This window comes from Schistocerca serialis, chromosome 4 (assembly GCF_023864345.2).
Source record: "Schistocerca serialis cubense isolate TAMUIC-IGC-003099 chromosome 4, iqSchSeri2.2, whole genome shotgun sequence".
Classification (NCBI taxonomy): domain Eukaryota; kingdom Metazoa; phylum Arthropoda; class Insecta; order Orthoptera; family Acrididae; genus Schistocerca; species Schistocerca serialis.
Window position 1 is genome coordinate 860,938,654 of NC_064641.1, and position 21,078 is coordinate 860,959,731.

Genomic DNA, 21,078 nt, shown 5'->3' on the forward strand with positions numbered 1-21,078 from the left:
ACAGGTAGATAGCAGTATGTGTGCAAATATTGTGATCATTGGTACCTTAGGATATACCCACTTCAGCGTGTTACCTGCTTTTTCTCAGATTCTAATAGTCTTCTCGCAAACACGTTATGTAATTTAGCACGTGATGTTTTATGCACACTCTTAACCGCACTGCGGAATACACCTGTCAGTATAGACTAAAAACTAACCGTTTTGCGATCACATGTCAATGCTTCAACAACTGACCTACTGGTCCAGGGAAAATAAGCGTTAATGGTTTGCTGTTGCCATACACACTTGGAGGTACTAACCAACCTAAAAGTATACTACTCTTCAGATTAAGTAAATAGTTAAGGAATGTCGTTCACTATACTGTCCTCAGTCATCAGTAAAGGTATCCCTAACACCGTGTATATGCAGATGTTAGCCAAGCCTCTAGGTTGCGCTGTTGTATTTGACTACGAACAGCACCTTCTTTGCAATGCTCTGAACACATTGCAAGTGTCAGTGGTGGCCATGCAGCGCTGTATGTAGTTGTGATTGCGTTATGTCTGAGCTGAGTGAATTCCAACGTGGACAAATTGTTTTTGCTCATATGTGGGATCCTTCTGTAAGCACTGGAGCCGAAATGTTTGGTGTTTCAAGAGGCGCTTATCGATTTATACCACATACAGGGAAGGCTTAACATATGGTCTACAAAGTCACAGCGCTAACGAAAGAGTATATTGAGTGATCGTGACGGACCGTCATTGAAGAGGAACAGGGGCGGTGGCAAGTGGGGAGGGCTATGGGGGTTACAACCCTTCCCCCCCCCCCACCCCACCACACCCCAATGGAGTATCACATTACACTGGATAAAATGACTTCAGGAACCAGTGAATATATTACTTCAACAGATTCAATCATTTTTTGATAATTATGTAGCAATATAGTTTGCAACGTATTTCAAACACATTTTAGCAAAATAATAAGAGCGGCAAATAGCTTACTATCTAAACCAATAATTATCATCGAACCTAAAATGGGCGTCTCATAGTTATTATGATTCATTATTAGACATTGGATGTACACTCCTGGAAATGGAAAAAGGAACACATTGACACCGATGTGTCAGACCCACCATACTTGCTCCGGACACTGCGAGAGGGCTGTACAAGCAATGATCACACGCACGGCACAGCGGACACACCAGGAACCGCGGTGTTGGCCGTCGAATGGCGCTAGCTGCGCAGCATTTGTGCACCGCCGCCGTCAGTGTCAGCCAGTTTGCCGTGGCATACGGAGCTCCATCGCAGTCTTTAACACTGGTAGCATGCCGCGACAGCGTGGACGTGAACCGTATGTGCAGTTGACGGACTTTGAGCGAGGGCCTATAGTGGGCATGCGGGAGGCCTGGTGGACGTACCGCCGAATTGCTCAACACGTGGGGCGTGAGGTCTCCACAGTACATCGATGTTGTCGCCAGTGGTCGGCGGAAGGTGCACGTGCCCGTCGACCTGGGACCGGACCGCAGCGACGCACGGATGCACTCCAAGACCGTAGGATCCTACGCAGTGCCGTAGGGGACCGCACCGCCACTTCCCAGCAAATTAGGGACACTGTTGCTCCTGGGGTATCGGCGAGGACCATTCGCAACCGTCTCCATGAAGCTGGGCTACGGTCCCGCACACCGTTAGGCCGTCTTCCACTCACGCCCCAACATCGTGCAGCCCGCCTCCAGTGGTGTCGCGACAGGCGTGAATGGAGGGACGAATGGAGACGTGTCGTCTTCAGCGATGAGAGTCGCTTCTGCCTTGGTGCCAATGATGGTCGTATGCGTGTTTGGCGCCGTGCAGGTGAGCGCCACAATCAGGACTGCATACGACCGAGGCACACAGGGCCAACACCCGGCATCATGGTGTGGGGAGCGATCTCCTACACTGGCCGTACACCACTGGTGATCGTCGAGGGGACACTGAATAGTGCACGGTACATCCAAACCGTCATCGAACCCATCGTTCTACCATTCCTAGACCGGCAAGGGAACTTGCTGTTCCAGCAGGACAATGCACGTCCGCATGTATCCCGTGCCACCCAACGTGCTCTAGAAGGTGTAAGTCAACTACCCTGGCCAGCAAGATCTCCGGATCTGTCCCCCATTGAGCATGTTTGGGACTGGATGAAGCGTCGTCTCACGCGGTCTGCACGTCCAGCACGAACGCTGGTCCAACTGAGGCGCCAGGTGGAAATGGCATGGCAAGCCGTTCCACAGGACTACATCCAGCATCTCTACGATCGTCTCCATGGGAGAATAGCAGCCTGCATTGCTGCGAAAGGTGGATATACACTGTACTAGTGCCGACATTGTGCATGCTCTGTTGCCTGTGTCTATGTGCCTGTGGTTCTGTCAGTGTGATCATGTGATGTATCTGACCCCAGGAATGTGTCAATAAAGTTTCCCCTTCCTGGGACAATGAATTCACGGTGTTCTTATTTCAATTTCCAGGAGTGTATATTAATGTACGACTACCACTTACAAAAATCAAGAAAGCTGAGTACGTTCCTTTATGAATTCTATCTCTTGCATAATAATAACAAATGAAACCCTCCCTTTGAAATTAATTCTCTTTCTCAATATTAATAAGTGCAATCTTCGCATACAAATTTAAATGCTGCTTATTAAAAGTGATTTGCTGATTATTTCGACGAAACTTAGAATGTGTCGTCGTCGTGGCCCTCAGTCGTTACCTGCAATAACCCAAAACTGTTCCTTACCTTTTTTACTGTTGCTGGATCGCCATCTGACTGCTACGTCGAACTGCGACATGAATATACTTACTCTGTTTTACTATACTCTATTAGCTGCTGATGGACTGTCATAAGTGGCTGTATTTATTAGCAAAGCTGACGTTATTCTTTAATAGCAAAGCTGACGTTATTCTTTAATTAATTTGACTGAAGTTACGTAATTCATAGTTAAACTTTTTCTTGACTACAATAAAATTTTGCAAAGTTTTTCGTTGATGGTTTTTGGGAGGGATTATAATCAGTAATGCAGTATTTCTGGAAAAAATTAATTATTTTCTGGAAATGATTCTTCAAATATTTACTGTTGGTAATGAAATGATTTTACAAACGTTCAAATGGGACTTACTTTTTAAAATAATCTTACAAATAGCATTGCGCAAACATACCTTCAGTAGTCTTGAGTTTCTTAAAAAAAATAATTCAATAATGTTAGTTCCTCCTATGATAATAGTTAGCTGATGTCTCTGTACATCCGTTTATAATCTCTTGTATACATAGCTGGTGGCTGGCAGGCACACCGCTCCTCTCAACCTCTCGCTTCAGATCTGCTACCGACTCGCTTCACATTTCGCTTACTACTGACTTCCTACGAACGCGGCCTCTCCTGCCAACAGTGCTTTCTAGTGCAGACAATCCCTGCTACCATTACAAAATGTATCAACGCGCGGTCTTTCCCGCTCTTTTCTTAAAATGTATCCATACGCGGTCTCTCCCGCCTTTTTTAAAATTATATCAATGTGCGGTCTCTCCCGCCAACAATACTTTGGTGCAGACATTCCCTGCTACCACAATTATTTCCAAAATGACGAATATTAATTATTCCTACTTAATCCTATTAATACAATACAAACATCTCTCATAAATTGTGGTTTGACAATAGAAATATATACGTCTTACACCGTTAATACGAAAACGTGGTGCGAAAGTCGTAATATCTGGACTATGGGGCAATGGAAGAAAGCCGTTTGGTCGAATGAGTCTTGCTTCACACTGTTTCCAACTTCTGGTCGAGTTTACGTCCGGAGAGCGATACATGGCGCAGATTCGGTGATGATTTGGGCAGCACTATCGTGGTATTCCGTGGTTGCCCTGGAACGTCGCACTTTTGCCAAGTACTGTGTGACCATTTTGCCTGTACAGGTCCATCCCATCGTACAACGTTTGTTGCCAGTAGCGGTTGTGTGATCCAAGACGACAAGGCCCCTTTTCAAACAGCTCACATTGTCTAGGACTGGTCTTGTGAGCACAAGGATGAATTATGACATCTTTCCTAGCCATGACCATCACTAGATCTCATTATTATTCAGCCTTTGTGGTCTAGTTTGGAGAGTAACATGCGTGATACCTGTCCACCTCTGGTATACGACTCTCTTGAAAACTATCCAGAACCTGTGTTTATCCAATCTGAGACGACTGGATGCTATTTTTTATAGGTGTGGTAATACACTATTGGCCAATAAAATTGCTACACCACGAAGGTAACGTCCTACAGACGCGAAATTTAACCGACAGGAAGAAGATGCTGTGATATGCAAATGATTAGCTTTTCAGAGGATTCACACAAGGTTGGCACCGGTGGCGACACCTACAACGTGCTGACATGAGGAAAGTTTCCAACCGATTTCTCATACACAAACAGCAGTTGATCGGCGTTGCCTGGTGAAACGTTGTTGTGATGCCTCGTGTAAGGAGGAGAAATGCGTACCATCAAGTTTCCGACTTTGATAAGGGTTGGATTGTACCCTATCGCGATTGCAGTTTATCGCATCGCGACATCGCTGCTCGCGTTGGTCGAGATCCACTGACTGTTAGCAGAATATGGAATCGGTGGGTTGAGGAGGGTAATACGAAACGCCGTGCTGGATCCCAACGGCCTCGTATCACTAGCAGTCGAGATGACAGGCATCTTATCCACATGGCTGTAACGGATCGGGCTGCCACGTCTCGATCCCTGAGTCAACAGATGGAGACATTTGCAAGACAAGAACCATCTGCACGAACAGTTCGACGACGTTTGCAGCAGCATGGACTATCAGCTCGGAGACCATGACTGCGGTTACCCTGGACGCTGCATCACAGACAGGGGCGCCTGCGATGGTGTACTCAACGACTAACCTTGGTGCACGAATGGCAAAACGTCATTTTTTTCGGATGAAGCCAGGTTCTGTTTGCAGCATCATGATGGTCGCATCCGTGTTTGGCGACATCGCTGTGAACGCACATTGGAAGCGTGTATTCGTCATCGCCATACTGGCGTATCACCTGGCGTGATGGTATGGGGTGCCATTGGTTACCCGTCTAGGTCACCTCTCGTTCGCATTGATGGCACTCTAAAATGTGGACGTTACATTTCAGATGTGTTACGACCCGTGGCTCTACCCTTCATTCGATCCCTGCGAAACCCTACATTTCAGCAGGATAATGCACAACCGCGTGTTGCAGGTCCTGTATGGGTCTTTCTGGATACAGAAAATGTTCGACTGCTGCCCTGGCCGGCACTTTCTCCAGATCTCTCACCAATTGAAAACATCTGGTGAAGGGTGGCCGAGCAACTGGCTCATCACAGTAGGCCAGTCACTACTCTTGATGAAGAGTGGTACGGCGTTGAAACTGCATGGGCAGCTGTACCTGTACACGCCATCCAAGCTCTGTTTGACTCAATGCCCAGGCGTATCAAGGCCGTTATTACGGCTAGGGGCGGTTGTTATGGGTACTGATTTCTCAGGATCTATGCACCCAAATTGCGTGAAAATGTAATCACATGTTAGTTCTAGCATAATATATTTGTCCAATAATATATTTGTCCCGTTTATCATTTGCATTTGTTCTTGGTGTAGCAGTTTTAATTGCCAGTAGTGTATGTTGTGTTTTGGAGTTCCCATAATTTCCCCCCACTCCCCGCCCCCCGCAAGTTGTTTCGTGAGCTGGCATTTTTATAGTGCGCCCTGACCCAAAATTCTGACATATCACCATTGACACAGTGCCCGACTACACAGGAGGTGGGCCTGTGACGTGTCGTGCTGTGTTGTGTTCCAGGACGAGCTGCACGTGAATGAGACTGGCGTGAGGGTGGTGGCGCTGTGCCCGGGGCCTACGGACACTCCGCTTGGGAGAGACGCCGTCCAGCACTGCCTACACGACTACGCCCGGCAGTCGATGATCGACGTGACATCCTCCTACGGAGGCCTCTGCACGCACGTACCATTTTCTTCTTCAATTTTACTTGCGTTTAGTGTACTGACCTGCAGCCAGTACCATGCAACATTTATACAAAGTCTGATGGCTTGAACAAACGTACCGTTTGATCAAAAAGTCAGTATAAATTTGAAAATGTAATAAATCACGGGATAATGTAGATAGAGAGGTAAAAATTGACACACATGCTTGAAATGTCATGGGGTTGTATTAGAAAAAAGATGTGGCGCTGGACAGCAAAACGTCAGTGACTGCGGATGACAATCGTGTATAAAAGGAGCTGTAATGAGAGAGAGAATCAGATGCGCCAGCAGTCGCAGCATGTTGACGTTACCTGAAAAGGCGCTTATAATGAAGGTGTCTTATCAGAATGGGGAATGTGCTAGTTCAGCGTTACGATCCTATCGCCATAGGAAGGGGATTCGAACGGGTAAAGGTCCGTTGACAAATGCAGCTGTGGCGAGAATGATTTCGAAGTTCGAAGCCACGGGTTGTTTAGACGATAGACCCCGTAGTGGCCGACCGAGCACAAGACGTAATGCTGCTGAGACAGTTCAGGAAAAAATGGAGACTGTAGCGGGTTCGTCCATGCACGACGAAGTTAGCGCTCGTGCAGTCGCACGACGCACCGGCATTCCATACACTATTGTCTGGTTTTCATTGACCCTCCGATGCTATGCGTACAAAATTCATCGGCATCATGAACTGTTCAGATGGTTCAAATGGCTCTGAGCACTATGGGACTCAACTGCTGTGGTCATAAGTCCCCTAGAACTTAGAACTACTTAAACCTAACTAACCTAAGGACATCACACACATCCATGCCCGAGGCAGGATTCGAACCTGCGACCGTAGCGGTCGTGCGGTTCCAGACTGTAGCGCCTTTAACCGCTCGGCCACTCCGGCCGCCATCATGAACTGTTACCTGGCGATTTAGTGAAGCGAAGGGCATTTGCAGTGTGGGCGTTTCAAAAGATGGCGGAAGATGACGATTGGTTGAGTAACGTGTTCTGGACCGACGAAGCTCATTTCACGCTCGGAGGGTCTGTCAACGCCCACAACTGCAGAATTTGGGCTACTGAAAATCCTAGAACTGTCGTGGAAACTCCGTTGCACGACGAGAAAGTCACGGTATGGGTTGGATTTACCATGTCTACCGTTATCGGGTCTTTTTTCTTCGAGGAAATACGTGATTCTTGTTTTGTAATTGCTACCGTGACGGGTGAGAGGTACGCCGATGTGTTACAGATCGCATAATCCCCAACCTGGCTGATAAACACCTGCTGGAACGTACGATGTTTATGCAGGATGGCGCTCCACCCCATATTGCTAGACGCGTGAAAGATCTCTTGCGCGCGTCGTTTGGTGGTGATCGTGTGCTCAGCCGCCACTTTCGTCATGCTTGGCCTCCCAAGTCCCCAGACCTCAGTGCGTGCGATTATTGGCTTTGGGGTTACCTGAAGTTGCAAGTGTATCGTGATCGACCGACATCTCTAGGGATGCTGAAAGACAACATCCGACGCCAATGCCTCACCATAACTCCGGACATGCTTTACAGTGCTGTTCACAACATTATTCCTCGACTACAGCTATTGTTGAGGAATGATGGTGGACATATTGAGCATTGCCTGTAAAGAACATCACCTTTGCTTTGTCTTACTTTGTTATGCTTATTATTGCTATTCTGATCAGATGAAGCACCATCTGTCAGACATTATTTGAACTTTTGTATTTTTTTGTTCTAATAAAACCCCATGTCACTCCAAGCATGTGTGTCAATTTGTACTTTTCTATCTACATTATTCCGTGATTAATTCAGCTTTCAGATTTATACTGACTTTTTGATCAAATGGTTCAAATGGCTCTGAGAACTATAGGACTTAACATCTGAGGTCATCAGTCCCCTAGAACTTAGAACTACTTAAACCTAACTAACCTAAGGACATCACACACATCCATGCCCGAGGCAGGATTCGAACCTGCTACCGTAGAGATCGCGCGGTTCCAGACTGAAGCGCCTAGAACCGCTCGGCCAGACTTTTTGATCACCCGGTATGTTAGTACACACAACGTACGTGTTGATTTGGTCTTAAGTCCCGCTGGTTTGGTGCAGCTCTCCACGCTAGTTTATCCGCGGGAAGCCTTTTCACCCCTGAATAACTACTGCTACCGACATCCACGTCAATCTATTTTTTCTTCTTCTTCGTTGGTTCTACAGTCCTTGAAGAACCTTGGCCTCCTGTACTACCCGCCTCCATTATTCTCCGTCCATCGCCTTCCTTCTCCAATTTCTTGTTCCCATCACCTTTAGATCTTCTTCCCTCTCGTCCAGCCACCTTTCTTGGATCTACCTCTTCTCCGTCTTCCGTCAGGTTTTCCCATGAAAACTTTCTTGACACTCCGAATTTCTAGCATTCTCTTTACATGTACTGCACGATTTATTCGTCCCTGCTTTATTTTAACAAAAATATCCACCTATCTAAAAAGTGTTTGTGGTTCTACATTTGTCCTTACTCTCCAGTCATTTTCCTCTCTCACTGCTCCGACAATCCTTCTCAGTATCTTTCTTTCCCGTCTCAACAACCAGTTCTCCTCGTTTACTGTCAATACCCAAACTTCTGATCCATACATTACTATAGGTCTTAATATGGTCGTGTACATTTTGGTTCCTACTAAAATTCCTGGAATTAAATACATTCTGCAAGGCAAAATAGCAACGATTTTCACTCGCTATCCTTTCTTGAATTTCTACTGCTACTTTATTGTCCTCCGTTATTACAGAACTTAATATTTAAATGTTTTCAGTCTTTCATATTCTTTCCCATTCATTACTATTGAATTCTTTTGTCCGTTTATATTGGGTTCCCCCATCACCATATACTTTGCTTTGTTTATGCTTACTTCTAAACCTACTTCTCTTGCTGCTTCCTCTAACGTATCATAGTTCCCCTTTAGTGCCCTTTACACTCCTTGCCATTAATGCTACGTCGTCTGCATATGCTACCACTTGAACTTGCCGATTAAGTATTGTTCGTCCTGAGTTTATCAGCATTTGCCGCATCTCCTTTTCTAAAACTAAATTAAATAGCATTGTAGAGATCACATCTCCCTATCGTAGCCCCCTCTGTGCTTGGAATTCATCAGACAGTTCTTGCTCTATTCTTACTTTACACACTGTTGCTTTAATTGTCATTTCTGTTAAATTGACCAGTTTTAGTGGGATTCTAAACTCTTTCATGATCTGTATAATTTTCTTCCTGTGTAGACTGCCGTACGCTTGCTTAAAATCAATGTACAACTGATGTAGTTGCTTGTCATACTCATAAAACTTCTCTAGCACTTGTCTTAATAAAAATATCTGATCCATCGTTGGATCTGCTCCTCCTAAATCCGGCCTGATAGTACGCCAATATCCTTTCTATCATTCCTTCAAGTATGGAGGCTAAAATTTTACTAAATATCTTATATGTTACATTCAAGAGAGTGATTCCACGATAATTGCTACATTCTGACTTGTCCCCTTTTTTATGTAACGGGCAGATAATTCCCATGTTCAATTCCTTAGGCATTCTTCAATCTATTTACTGTATACAAACTTCGGTCTCCCTCTACAGTTGTTCACCTTCGCCCATTCCTCCACTTCACATCACACGATGACTACTCATCTTGCGACAGGGCTATAAAACACTGTCCGTGCTGTACAAACCTGCGTACCATACTGTCCCTCGGTCACTGATGGGAAGGCTCCTTCGTGCTAGACACCAGATAACGAGGCACTGTGGGATTCACGGGAATGACTGCCTTCTGGAGAGGAGTATTGTTGATTTTAACGTTTTACGCCAAGGATGCAGCGGGTCTCCACACTGGCTCCTACCGACACCCAGAATTATTTTTAGCTTGACGAATTTTGAGAAAGATTACACTCGAGATTTTTTTACCGTTTTAGATTGTCAACGCGGTTTTAAAGCTCTGTACACCGAAGGTTTCTAACAAGGGAACTCCCTTCCCTGTTCAGTTGTTTTTCCCGACCGTGCCTGTAAGATCCGCCGTCCCCATAACTACACTGTATTTCAACAAACAATCCTGCTGGAGGAACATCCGCAACTGAACATTATAGCAGAGGTCGAAAATACCGCTTCAGACGTAAAGTTGTTTTTATTTTTCAGTAGTTAAAACGCGACCGGTTTCGGGTTCTTGCAGACCCATCGTCCGGTATTATACTGAAAATAAACAAGAGACCGGAGCTAGTAATAGTTTTTACAAGCAGTAGCACATACACTCCTGGAAATTGAAATAAGAACACCGTGAATGCATTGTCCCAGGAAGGGGAAACTTTATTGACACATTCCTGGGGTCAGATACATCACATGATCACACTGACAGAACCACAGGCACATAGACACAGGCAACAGAGCATGCACAATGTCGGCACTAGTACAGTGTATATCCACCTTTCGCAGCAATGCAGGCTGCTATTCTCCTATGGAGACGATCGTAGAGATGCTGGATGTAGTCCTGTGGAACGGCTTGCCATGCCATTTCCACCTGGCGCCTCAGTTGGACCAGCGTTCGTGCTGGACGTGCAGACCGCGTGAGACGACGCTTCATCCAGTCCCAAACATGCTCAATGGGGGACAGATCCGGAGATCTTGCTGGCCAGGGTAGTTGACTTACACCTTCTAGAGCACGTTGGGTGGCACGGGATACATGCGGACGTGCATTGTCCTGTTGGAACAGCAAGTTCCCTTGCCGGTCTAGGAATGGTAGAACGATGGGTTCGATGACGGTTTGGATGCACCGTGCACTATTCAGTGTCCCCTCGACGATCACCAGTGGTGTACGGCCAATGTAGGAGATCGCTCCCTACACCATGATGCCGGGTGTTGGCCCTGTGTGCCTCGGTCGTATGCAGTCCTGATTGTGGCGCTCACCTGCACGGCGCCAAACACGCATACGACCATCATTGGCACCAAGGCAGAAGCGACTCTCATCGCTGAAGACGACACGTCTCCATTCGTCCCTCCATTCACACCTGTCGCGACACCACTGGAGGCGGGCTGCACGATGTTGGGGCGTGAGCGGAAGACGGCCTAACGGTGTGCGGGACCGTAGCCCAGCTTCATGGAGACGGTTGCGAATGGTCCTCGCCGATACCCCAGGAGCAACAGTGTCCCTAATTTGCTGGGAAGTGGCGGTGCGGTCCCCTACGGCACTGCGTAGGATCCTACGGTCTTGGCGTGCATCCGTGCGTCGCTGCGGTCCGGTCCCAGGTCGACGGGCACGTGCACCTTCCGCCGACCACTGGCGACAACATCGATGTACTGTGGAGACCTCACGCCCCACGTGTTGAGCAATTCGGCGGTACGTCCACCCGGCCTCCCGCATGCCCACTATACGCCCTCGCTCAAAGTCCGTCAACTGCACATACGGTTGACGTCCACGCTGTCGCGGCATGCTACCAGTGTTAAAGACTGCGATGGAGCTCCGTATGCCACGGCAAACTGGCTGACACTGACGGCGGCGGTGCACAAATGCTGCGCAGCTAGCGCCATTCGACGGCCAACACCGCGGTTCCTGGTGTGTCCGCTGTGCCGTGCGTGTGATCATTGCTTGTACAGCCCTCTCGCAGTGTCCGGAGCAAGTATGGTGGGTCTGACACACCGGTGTCAATGTGTTCTTTTTTCCATTTCCAGGAGTATATATGTATATAAAACAGAAAAGAAGTTACATATAACATTTTATAAAACAACGGTCGGGTTGGGTGCGGCAGAATATAAGTCAATGGCAAAGTGACACCAGAAAATACTACGGACGACTGCCTAGGTTTAGAAATATCACTGGCGAGAGCAGAGCACGGAGTAGAGTACACGAAGGGGGAAGCAAGCTGGTAAACCAGAGTGGCAAAAGTACTGCCATCTGTTGACGGGTAGAAGAACGCGCGGCCATCTAGCCCGGCCGTTCACAATTTGAGTTACTGGTCTACGTTTATAAAAATTACATAGAAAGTTACGAGAAGCGCGTTAAAAGTACGTTATGAGTCGTAAGGAACATATTGAATAGGGCCAGTACGGAACTGTATTAAAACTATCTGGAAGCCGGCGACATTAAATTTATGTGTAAACCTTAAAACGCAATGAAAATTTTTGCCTTTCCGCGAGCAAAACGCTCAATTTTTGTTTAGCGAGGATACATACGGCGACGAGGAATAACTTACCACAGTAATGAGTTGAAAGAACATACACATGTGCCACTCCTACTAAAAAGCATCTCGCTACTGGGTAAAATGGAACTGAATAAAATGGAAAGTTGCAAATCCTTACAGTGTACACTGTCAGAAACTACCGTACCAGTTAATAACTAGCTTCACTAGCACTAAAGGGACACATTAAAAGTAAGAGCAATTCAAAACTTGCTAACTTAAAGGTGACGACTCAGTGAGGCTTACATAAGATAAGAGTTGAAAGAAAATTTATATTATGAAAGATAGGAAAATTTTAATTTAATGAGGACAGAGATAATGACGCACAATAATGCGCCGTAGTCATAGTATAAAAACTTGAAAATATATAAACTTCTATTAAAAGAGGACATTTCAGAGCTATGTAAAATAAACTGGGTGGACCTCGCGATCCTCACTATGGGAGATAGGCATGTGCTGTATAGTGACAGTGATAGTGATGATGATGATGATGATGATGGTGATGATGATGTCTCATACTCCGAGGAGCGTAGGGGACGATCCGGGATACCCGCACCGCCGATTAGGCAAGGTCCTAGCAGAAGTGGTTTGGCGTTGCCTTCCTCCGACCGCAATGGGGAACGATGATGAAGACAACACAACAACACCCAGTCATCTCGAGGCAGGGAAAATCCCTGACCCCGCCGGGAATCGAACCCTTTCGCGGGAAGCGAGAACGCTACCGCAAGACCACGAGCTGCGAACATGCCGAATAGTAGCTAAGCCTAATTAAGGGCCACCAAAGCAATGGCGTAAACACTGGCCCAGTTAAGAAGTATAAATGTGTAACACTCCAGAATCAGAAACGAGAAGTAGAAGCAAATGAGTCTGGACGCTGCTTCAAAAAGAAAAGTTATTCAGCAGGGCTGCGTGCTTAATCGAAGTTTGCTCATTCATAATGCCCGATGGATCATGGTTTTCGGAGCCCCTAATCCTGACACTGTGCCAATTCACATGTCCACAAATGTAGATCATTACTTCATCTGGAAACAGGCACTTTTCCAGGTAGTCATTCTCAGCGTCTATAGGGGCTAGCCTGGAAAACGCGAATGCATACCGCAGAGGACGAGCGTTCCGCTGTAATGCTTGGAGCATTTGCATTTTGTGTGCAAGAAGGCCTAACTGCTTTTGTAATACTTAATGCCAATTGATCGTTCTTTCTACAATTCGCATGAAGTACGACGTTTTGAGTTCAGGGGAAGGGGGGGACGGGGGGGGGGGGGGGCGCTGTGTGGAAATGAAGTTTGTCCTCTATTGACACCTTGACACCTGCGTGAGACACAGGGGAGGCCCACTTCGAGGAAGATGTTGAACGCAGCCTGTCTCTTTATTGCTTTTTAACCACCACATTATGGTTGTTTCTACCGTTTGTGTCTTCCCACACTGGCGTTGATCATTCCGCAGTATCGTTCCCACAGACTTGGATTCAGCGTATGACACGACACTTTGGGTCATATCCAGGTGTGTCTCTTGTTTGATGGAGTCCAAGTCAAATGTGCGAGAGACGGCACAGGAAAAAGAAACTTTGTGTGACCTTAGGCTTTCCCGGCGAATTAACTGTTTGTACTGTTCTCGGGTCTCCAACAGGGTGCAGTCGTTTTCAAATCACGATATTTCAACAGCGTTCCTTGCCGTTCTCTTCAGGTGATACCTGCACGCATCACCTGAAGATGACGGCAAGGAACGCTCTCGAAATATCGTGGTTTCAAAACGACTGTACCCGGTTGGAGACCCGAGAACAGTACAAAGAAAAGAAACTTTGGTAGCTGCTAAAAAAATCACGTTTATCTATTTTTAAAAGTTTCCCCAAGTTATGATTTATTTAAGATGGTAATCGGACTTTACGGACACCCTGTATAACATGTAGGAGAGTGAAGAGGGAACAATAAGAAGGTCAACAGGGAAGCGGTTGGTTTGAAAAGTGTGTACGGTGGCATTGCTTTCTTCCGTCCCTTACCGTTCAACCTGTATATTGATGAAGGAATGACGGAAATGAATGACAAAATCATCTATCATATTCAAGTTGAAACACGAGTGACGGGAGACCACCGATAACATTCACTGAAGGTGTGGAAGACTTATAGGATCTGTTGATCGGGATGAAGAGTCTACTGAGCACAGAATATGTCGTGAGAAGAGACTAAAGAAAGATGAAACTAATGAGGAATAACAGCAACATGAGTGGCGATAAACCTGACGTCAGAACTGTGGACCGCGTTGTGCATGCATTTAGGAACTCTGATACTTTGAAAGCAAAATAGTAAAAGTAAACAATGATTAACGTACGTGGGGGACTGGTTTCAGTACACGGACTATCACCTTTTTGTTTTGTACTAAAATAGGAACTAATTTTACTTCATTAATTTATTTTCTTTAGTTTTTTTAAAACTAAGCAACGTATAGATGTGTCTACAGTAAGACCACATCCTGTTAATTACTGATGCGCATGAAGATGGCAGGTCTCCAATCTCCAAATTTAACCTGATGTGCCCTAACCAGAAACTCTTGCCCAAAAATTATATGAATAAGATAGGTAATAAATTGTTACAAAAGCTAGAAAGCCAGGTGCTGTGCTGTGGTTCGTGGTCGTATTTGTCCATTATATACAGGGTGTCACAAAAAGGTACGGCCAAACTTTCAGGAAACATTCCTCACACACAAATAAAGAAAAGATGTTATGTGGACATGTGTCCGGAAACGCTTAATTTCCATATTAGAGGTCATTTTAGTTTCGTCAGTATGTTCTTCCACCTACGCTCAATGGAGCACGTTATCACTATTTCATACGGGATACTCTACTTGTGCTGCTGGAACATGTGCCTTTAGAGGTACGACACAACATGTGGTTCATGCACGATGGAGCTCCTGCACATTTCAGTCGAAGTGTTCGTACGCTTCTCAACAACAAATTCGGTGACCGATGCATTGGTAGAGGCATACCAATTCCATGGCCTCCACGCTCTCCTGACCTCAACCCTCTTGACTTTCATTTATGGGGGCATTTGAAACCTCTTGTCTACGCAACCCCAATACCAAATGTAGAGACTCTTCGTGCTCGTATTGTGGACGGCTGTGATACAATACGACATTCTCCAAGGCTGCATCAGCGCATCAGGGATTCCATGCGACGGAGGGTGGATGCATGTATCCTCGCTAACGGAGGACATTTTGAACATTTCCTGTAACAAAGTGTTTGAAGTCACGCTGGTACATTCTGTTGCTGTGTGTTTCCATTCCATGATTAACGTGATTTGAAGAGAAGTAATAAAATGAGCTCTAACATGGAAAGTAAGCGTTTCCGGACACATGTCCACATAACATATTTTCTTTCTTTGTGTGCGAGGAATGTTTCCTGAAAGGTTGGCTATACCTTTTTGTAACACCCTGTATAGTGATTTTGTCACTTCGCTGGAGCACATACTTAACCTTGCCTTGTTGCTGTTTATGGCTCCTCCACTTCTGAAGCATACTCCACAGGAATAAAATGATTCCACTTGTAATTATCAGCCAATACTTAATTACATGTGGATGTTGGAATTACAGATTTTGTTACTTATTACGCTGCATTCTTTTTGAACAAATGGTTCAAATGGCTCTGAGCTCTATGGGACTCAACTGCTGAGGTCATTAGTCCCCTAGAACTTAGAACTACTTAAACCTAACTAACCTAAGGACATCACACACATCCATGCCCGAGGCAGGATTCGAACCTGCGACCGTAGCGGTCTCGCGGTTCCAGACTGCAGCGCCAGAACCGCGCGGCCACTTCGGCCGGCCTTTTTTGAACAATTTAATGACGTGTGTGTGTGTGTGTGTGTGTTCTCTTTGCAGGCCTGATTTCATCGCCGAGGGGCTGATGACTGTCATCCAAGAGGGCAAGTCAGGCTCCGTCTGGGTGGCCAACAACAAGATCATCAAGGAGATAGTCTACCAGCGGCTCGTCCAATAAGGACTGTTCTACATGTCATTTTGTACACGTCACTTTACCATGAATAAAGTATAGGTGATTTGAGTGAAGACTCATGCAGCAATAAGAGTTACTCTCTGAAGTTGCCACCCACTGGACTTACCCGCTGCTCTGGCACATCTGGCTCCTCGAGGCCATGTGAGAATTGTTTCCTAGAATGAGAAACGTTGTCTGAGATTAAACTCATTCACAAAGGTTATCCTGTCGAGTGCACAATCTTTTGCAGCTGTTCCCAATGTCCATAAAACTCTTCTTGGCTATAGACTGCGACTTGTTGTGAAATAATGTTTAAGAGTTTTAATCCCTATTTCAAGTGACCATCATAGAGTGTAACAATGAATAATGTGTGCAAAAAATTGTTCAAACAACGCTGGAAGTTGAGAAAATCTTAATAAGTGGAGAGAAATTACAAAGGGAGTCCCACAGGGTTCAATTTTGGGTCCACTCCTAATCCTTATGTATGTGAATGATCTTCCACTTGAAATTCATCAAGCAGAACTGGTACTTTTTGCTGACGAACCAGAGTTATAATAAATCCCATCAGAAAGAAAGCAACAAGTAATTGTTAATAATGTTTGTCAAAAAGTTATTAAGTGATTCCGTCAAAATGGACATTCCCTAAAATTCTTAAGGAAACAAACTATAGAACAAATAGAGTTATACCAACAGTTGATGTAGGACATAAAAAAACACTCACTAATCAGGCTAGGTTGACTCAAATTCTTGGGTGTACATAATGATATAAGCTTGAGCTGAAAAAAAAGCGTATTACCGAGCTTCTCAGATAGATAAGTTCAGCTACCTTTGCCTTTCGTACAATTGCTTATCTTGGAAGCAAACGAATCAGTCGCCTGATATACAGTGCATATTTCCATTCAATAATATCTTATGGAATCACTTCCTAGTGTAACTCATCACTTAAAAAGAAAGTATTGATGGCACAAAAGCGAGCAGTAAGAGTAGTGGTCATCTGGGCTTCTTGTGTCGTGTTCAGCGAGCTTGGCACTTTAACTGCACCGTCGCGGTACATGTATTAGCTATTCCATCACAACTTGAGAAGAAAAATGATGTCCACACCCACAACAGCAGAGGAGAAAGGTATCCTAGTGCGAGTAGGACATGCACACTGACGGTTCCATGCAATATATAGTCCTCCATATATAGTCATCCATCTTGGGAATCGGGATTCTAAACCATTTTTGCCTGTTTTTGATGAGATACTTCCACGATATCGGTCCTGGGAAACAGAAGACCATATCATAATCTCGATTGGAGTTCCTCACACTACCCTGGACGTACGAAAAGAAGGAAGATAATGCAATGTGTGTTCTAATGGCAAAAATATATTTTTATGTGATATTGTTACAATTTAATAATTGTTCACATTTTTTTTACATTACTTTGCTTACTACTCGGTCGGGCACACAGTTTTAATCTGCCAGGAAGTTTCATATCAGCGCACACTCCGCTGCAGAGTGAAAATCTCATTCTGGAAACATCCCCCAGGCTGTGGCTAAGCCATGTCTCCGCAATATCCTTTCTTTCAAGAGTGCTAGTTCTGCAAGGTTCGCAGGAGAGCCTCTGTAATGTTTGGAAGGTAGGAGACGAGGTACTGGCAGAAGTGAAGCTGTGAGTACTGGGCGTGAGTCATGCTTCGGTAACTCAGTTGGTAGAGCACTTGCCTGCGAAAGGCAAAGGTCCCGAGTTCGAGACTCGGTCGGGCACACAGTTTTAATCTGCCAGGAAGTTTCATATCAGCGCACACTCCGCTGCAGAGTGAAAATCTCATTCTGTTTACTTTACTGTACTTTACTTATTGTGAAACATCGCTTCCTGCCAAATTTCATGATTCTGTGTCAACGGAAACTACACTACAAGTTTTGATGAGTGAGTTTTCGAGTGTCAAAATGTGTGACATAAATAGGAAAATATTTTGATTACATTGACTAAGACGCTCAAATATTTTTGCGTCGTGGACAAATTTTTTTTCGGTTGTTACCAGAGCTTGAAAACATAGAACTTGTGTGGTGAACGCATTTACTTCGTCTGAGCTGCAGAATATTTCGGAGAACTGCGTCAGCGTCAGCTTATCTGTATTACCGAAAATTTGTTACAAAAGAATAATTTCTACTAGGGTATGCATGTGCAACGTAGAAAGGTAAGTGTAGGAAACGCGTTTCCCTTGAAACCAAGTCGAAAGAATCAAACACGGGGGCGAACATGCCTCGTAAAATGGTACTTGGAGGAAAAATGTGTAAGATAAGGGACTTGTGAGTCGGGTCAAATATCAGTATATAGTGGCTGGAAAAAGCATGGAAACACTGCGAGGAATTCATGCTGTGGCATAAATGCAGATGGTGGATAAGCGTTCAGGTTGCAATGTTGTATTTGATCATGATCGTCACCTATGTAGTGTGCGAATGCGCGCCAAGTTGATGACACTTCGCTCTAAGCTTCAGGCTGTGATGGCTTCGGTTACACAGCTTGACGCTGTAGTGGAAGGGCACCACTGTTGTGGGCCGGTCGTGGGGATCCAACGGACGACCAGCGCTTCAGAGTCCTCCAATTGGTCCTCACTGGTGGCCAGCCCAGTTACTGCTCGCACTGAGGCTGACCCCTCACCTGTGGTCGAGTGGGAGGTCGCCCCGGGACGAAGCAGGCGGCGAAAGAATTCCGAGGCGGCCGCACGTGAGGCCCTACCGATTTGTCTGACAAACAGGTTCCAGGTGCTGTCTGTGGCTGACACTGTCGCTGAGCCAGATGCTGTCGCCTGTCCTGTTTCAGTGGAAACCACTCAGCCTGCAAGATCCAGGCAACTGAAGAAAGTGGGATTATTGGCAGTTGGGAGCTCCAACGTTAGGTGCGTTATGGGACCCCTTAGGAACTTGGCTGACAAGAAGGGTAAGAAAACCAATGTGCACTCCGTGTGCATACTGGGTGGAGTCATTCCAGATGTGGGAAGGGTCCTTTCGGATGCCACGAAGAGCACAGGGTGCAGGCAACTGTAGGTGGTTGCTCACGTCGGTACCAATGATGTGTGTCACTTTGGATCAGAAAAGGTTCTCTCTGGTTTCTAGTGGCTAATAGAAGTGGTAATGGCTGCCAGTCTTGCTTGCAAGATGAAAGCAGAGCTGACCATTTGCAGCATAGTCGACAGGGCTGATTGTGGACCTCTGGTAGAGAGCCGAGTGGAGGGTATGAATCAGAGGCTCAGACAGTTCTGCTGAATAGGTCAGGCGTCCACTATACGCAGGGGGCGGCTACACGGTTATCAGGGGCTGTGTGGAGAGGACTGGGTGGTTTTTTAGGTTAGAGGGTCTCGGGAAAACACAAGAAGGCCTTCAGTCACAAAGGGAGCAGGCTGAACACAGGAAGAATGTAGATACAGGAACTGCAAAACGATTTAGAAAAAATATCTGAACGGTATGAAAAATGGCAATTGAACCTGAATAGCCGGCCGAAGTGGCCATGCGGTTAAAGGCGCTGCAGTCTGGAACCGCAAGACCGCTACGGTCGCAGGTTCGAATCCTGCCTCGGGCACGGATGTTTGTGATGTCCTTAGGCTAGTTAGGTTTAACTTGTTCTAAGTTCTAGGGGACTAATGACCTCAGCAGTTGAGTCCCATAGTGCTCAGAGCCATTTGAACCATTTTTTTGAACCTGAATAACGAAAAGTGTGAGGTCATCCACATGAGTGCTAAAAGGAACTCGTTAAACTTCGGTTACACGATAAATCAGTCTAATCTAAAAGCCGTAAATTCAACGAAATACTCAGGTATTACAACTACGAACAACTTAAATTGGAAGGAACACACAGAAAATGTTGTGGGGAAGGTTAACCAAATACTGCGTTTTATTGGCAGGACACGTAGAAAATGTAACTGACCTACTAAGGAGACTGCCTGCAACACGCTTGTCCGTCCTCTTTTAGAATACTGCTGTGCGGTGTGGGACCCTTACCAGAGAGGACTGACAGACTACATCGAAAAAGTTCAAAGAAAGGCAGCCCGTTTTGTATTATCCCGAAATATGGGAGAGAGTGTCACAGAAATGATACAGGATTTGGGCTGGAAATCGTTAAAAGAAATGCGTTTTTCGTTGCGACGGAATTTACTCACGAAATTCCAATCACCAACTTTCTCCTCCGAATGCGAAAATATTTTGTTGACACCGACCTACATAGGGAGGAAGGATCACCACGATAAAATAAGGGAAATCGGAGCTCGTACGAAAAGATATAGGTGTTCATTCTTTCCGCGCGCTATACGAGATTGGAATAATAGAGAATTGTGAAGGTGGTTCTATGAACCCTTTGCCAGGCACTTAAATGTGATTTGCAGAGTATCCATGTTATATGCAGATGTAGCTGTGAAGTCACAATGCGGGCGAAAGCGTGTGCTGAGTGATCCTGACAGACGGTCGTTGAAGACGGTTGTGACGAAAAATAGGAGGTCGAAAGCCCCAAGGTCTGTAGAACTGAATATCTCACTCGCGAATCCTATCGGCACCAACACAAACGGAGCTCCACGAGCAGGGAGTCGCACGGCAAGCTGGAATTCCATATCAACTCACCAGTCAGGCAAATGCTTGTAACAGGAAAACCACAAAACCTAGTCTATAGAGCAATGGAAGAAAGTAATTTGGTCGGACGAGTCTCGTTCCAAATATTCCCCCTCCCGACCGAGCTTACGTCCCAAGAGTGAAACTTGGCGGGGAATGGCTGATGATTTGGGCAGCCATATCGTGCAGTTCCATTGGCCCCACTGATGCTCTGCTAGGTCGTATACTGTCAAGGATCATTTGATCTTTTCGGCCGTTCTGGACAATCAAACACACTACTGGCCATTAAAATTGCTACAACACGAAGATGACTTGCTACAGACGCGAAATTTAACCGACAGGAA

At 45.7% G+C, this 21,078-nt stretch overlaps 2 protein-coding genes across 3 annotated transcripts in view; one reads left to right on the plus strand and one right to left on the minus strand.

The window, feature by feature from the left end:
• Positions 1-16,227, plus strand: part of LOC126473504 (15-hydroxyprostaglandin dehydrogenase [NAD(+)]-like) — an 87,329-nt gene extending 71,102 nt beyond the window's left edge. The window contains exons 6-7 of the mRNA XM_050100594.1: positions 5,812-5,969; positions 16,040-16,227. Of these exons, the coding sequence (XP_049956551.1) occupies positions 5,812-5,969; positions 16,040-16,157 (276 nt within the window). The 3' untranslated portion in view covers positions 16,158-16,227. The remainder of the gene's footprint in view (positions 1-5,811; positions 5,970-16,039) is intronic.
• LOC126473503 (15-hydroxyprostaglandin dehydrogenase [NAD(+)]-like) overlaps positions 1-21,078 on the minus strand; it is a 332,530-nt gene that overhangs the window by 171,817 nt on the left and 139,635 nt on the right. The window lies entirely within an intron of this gene.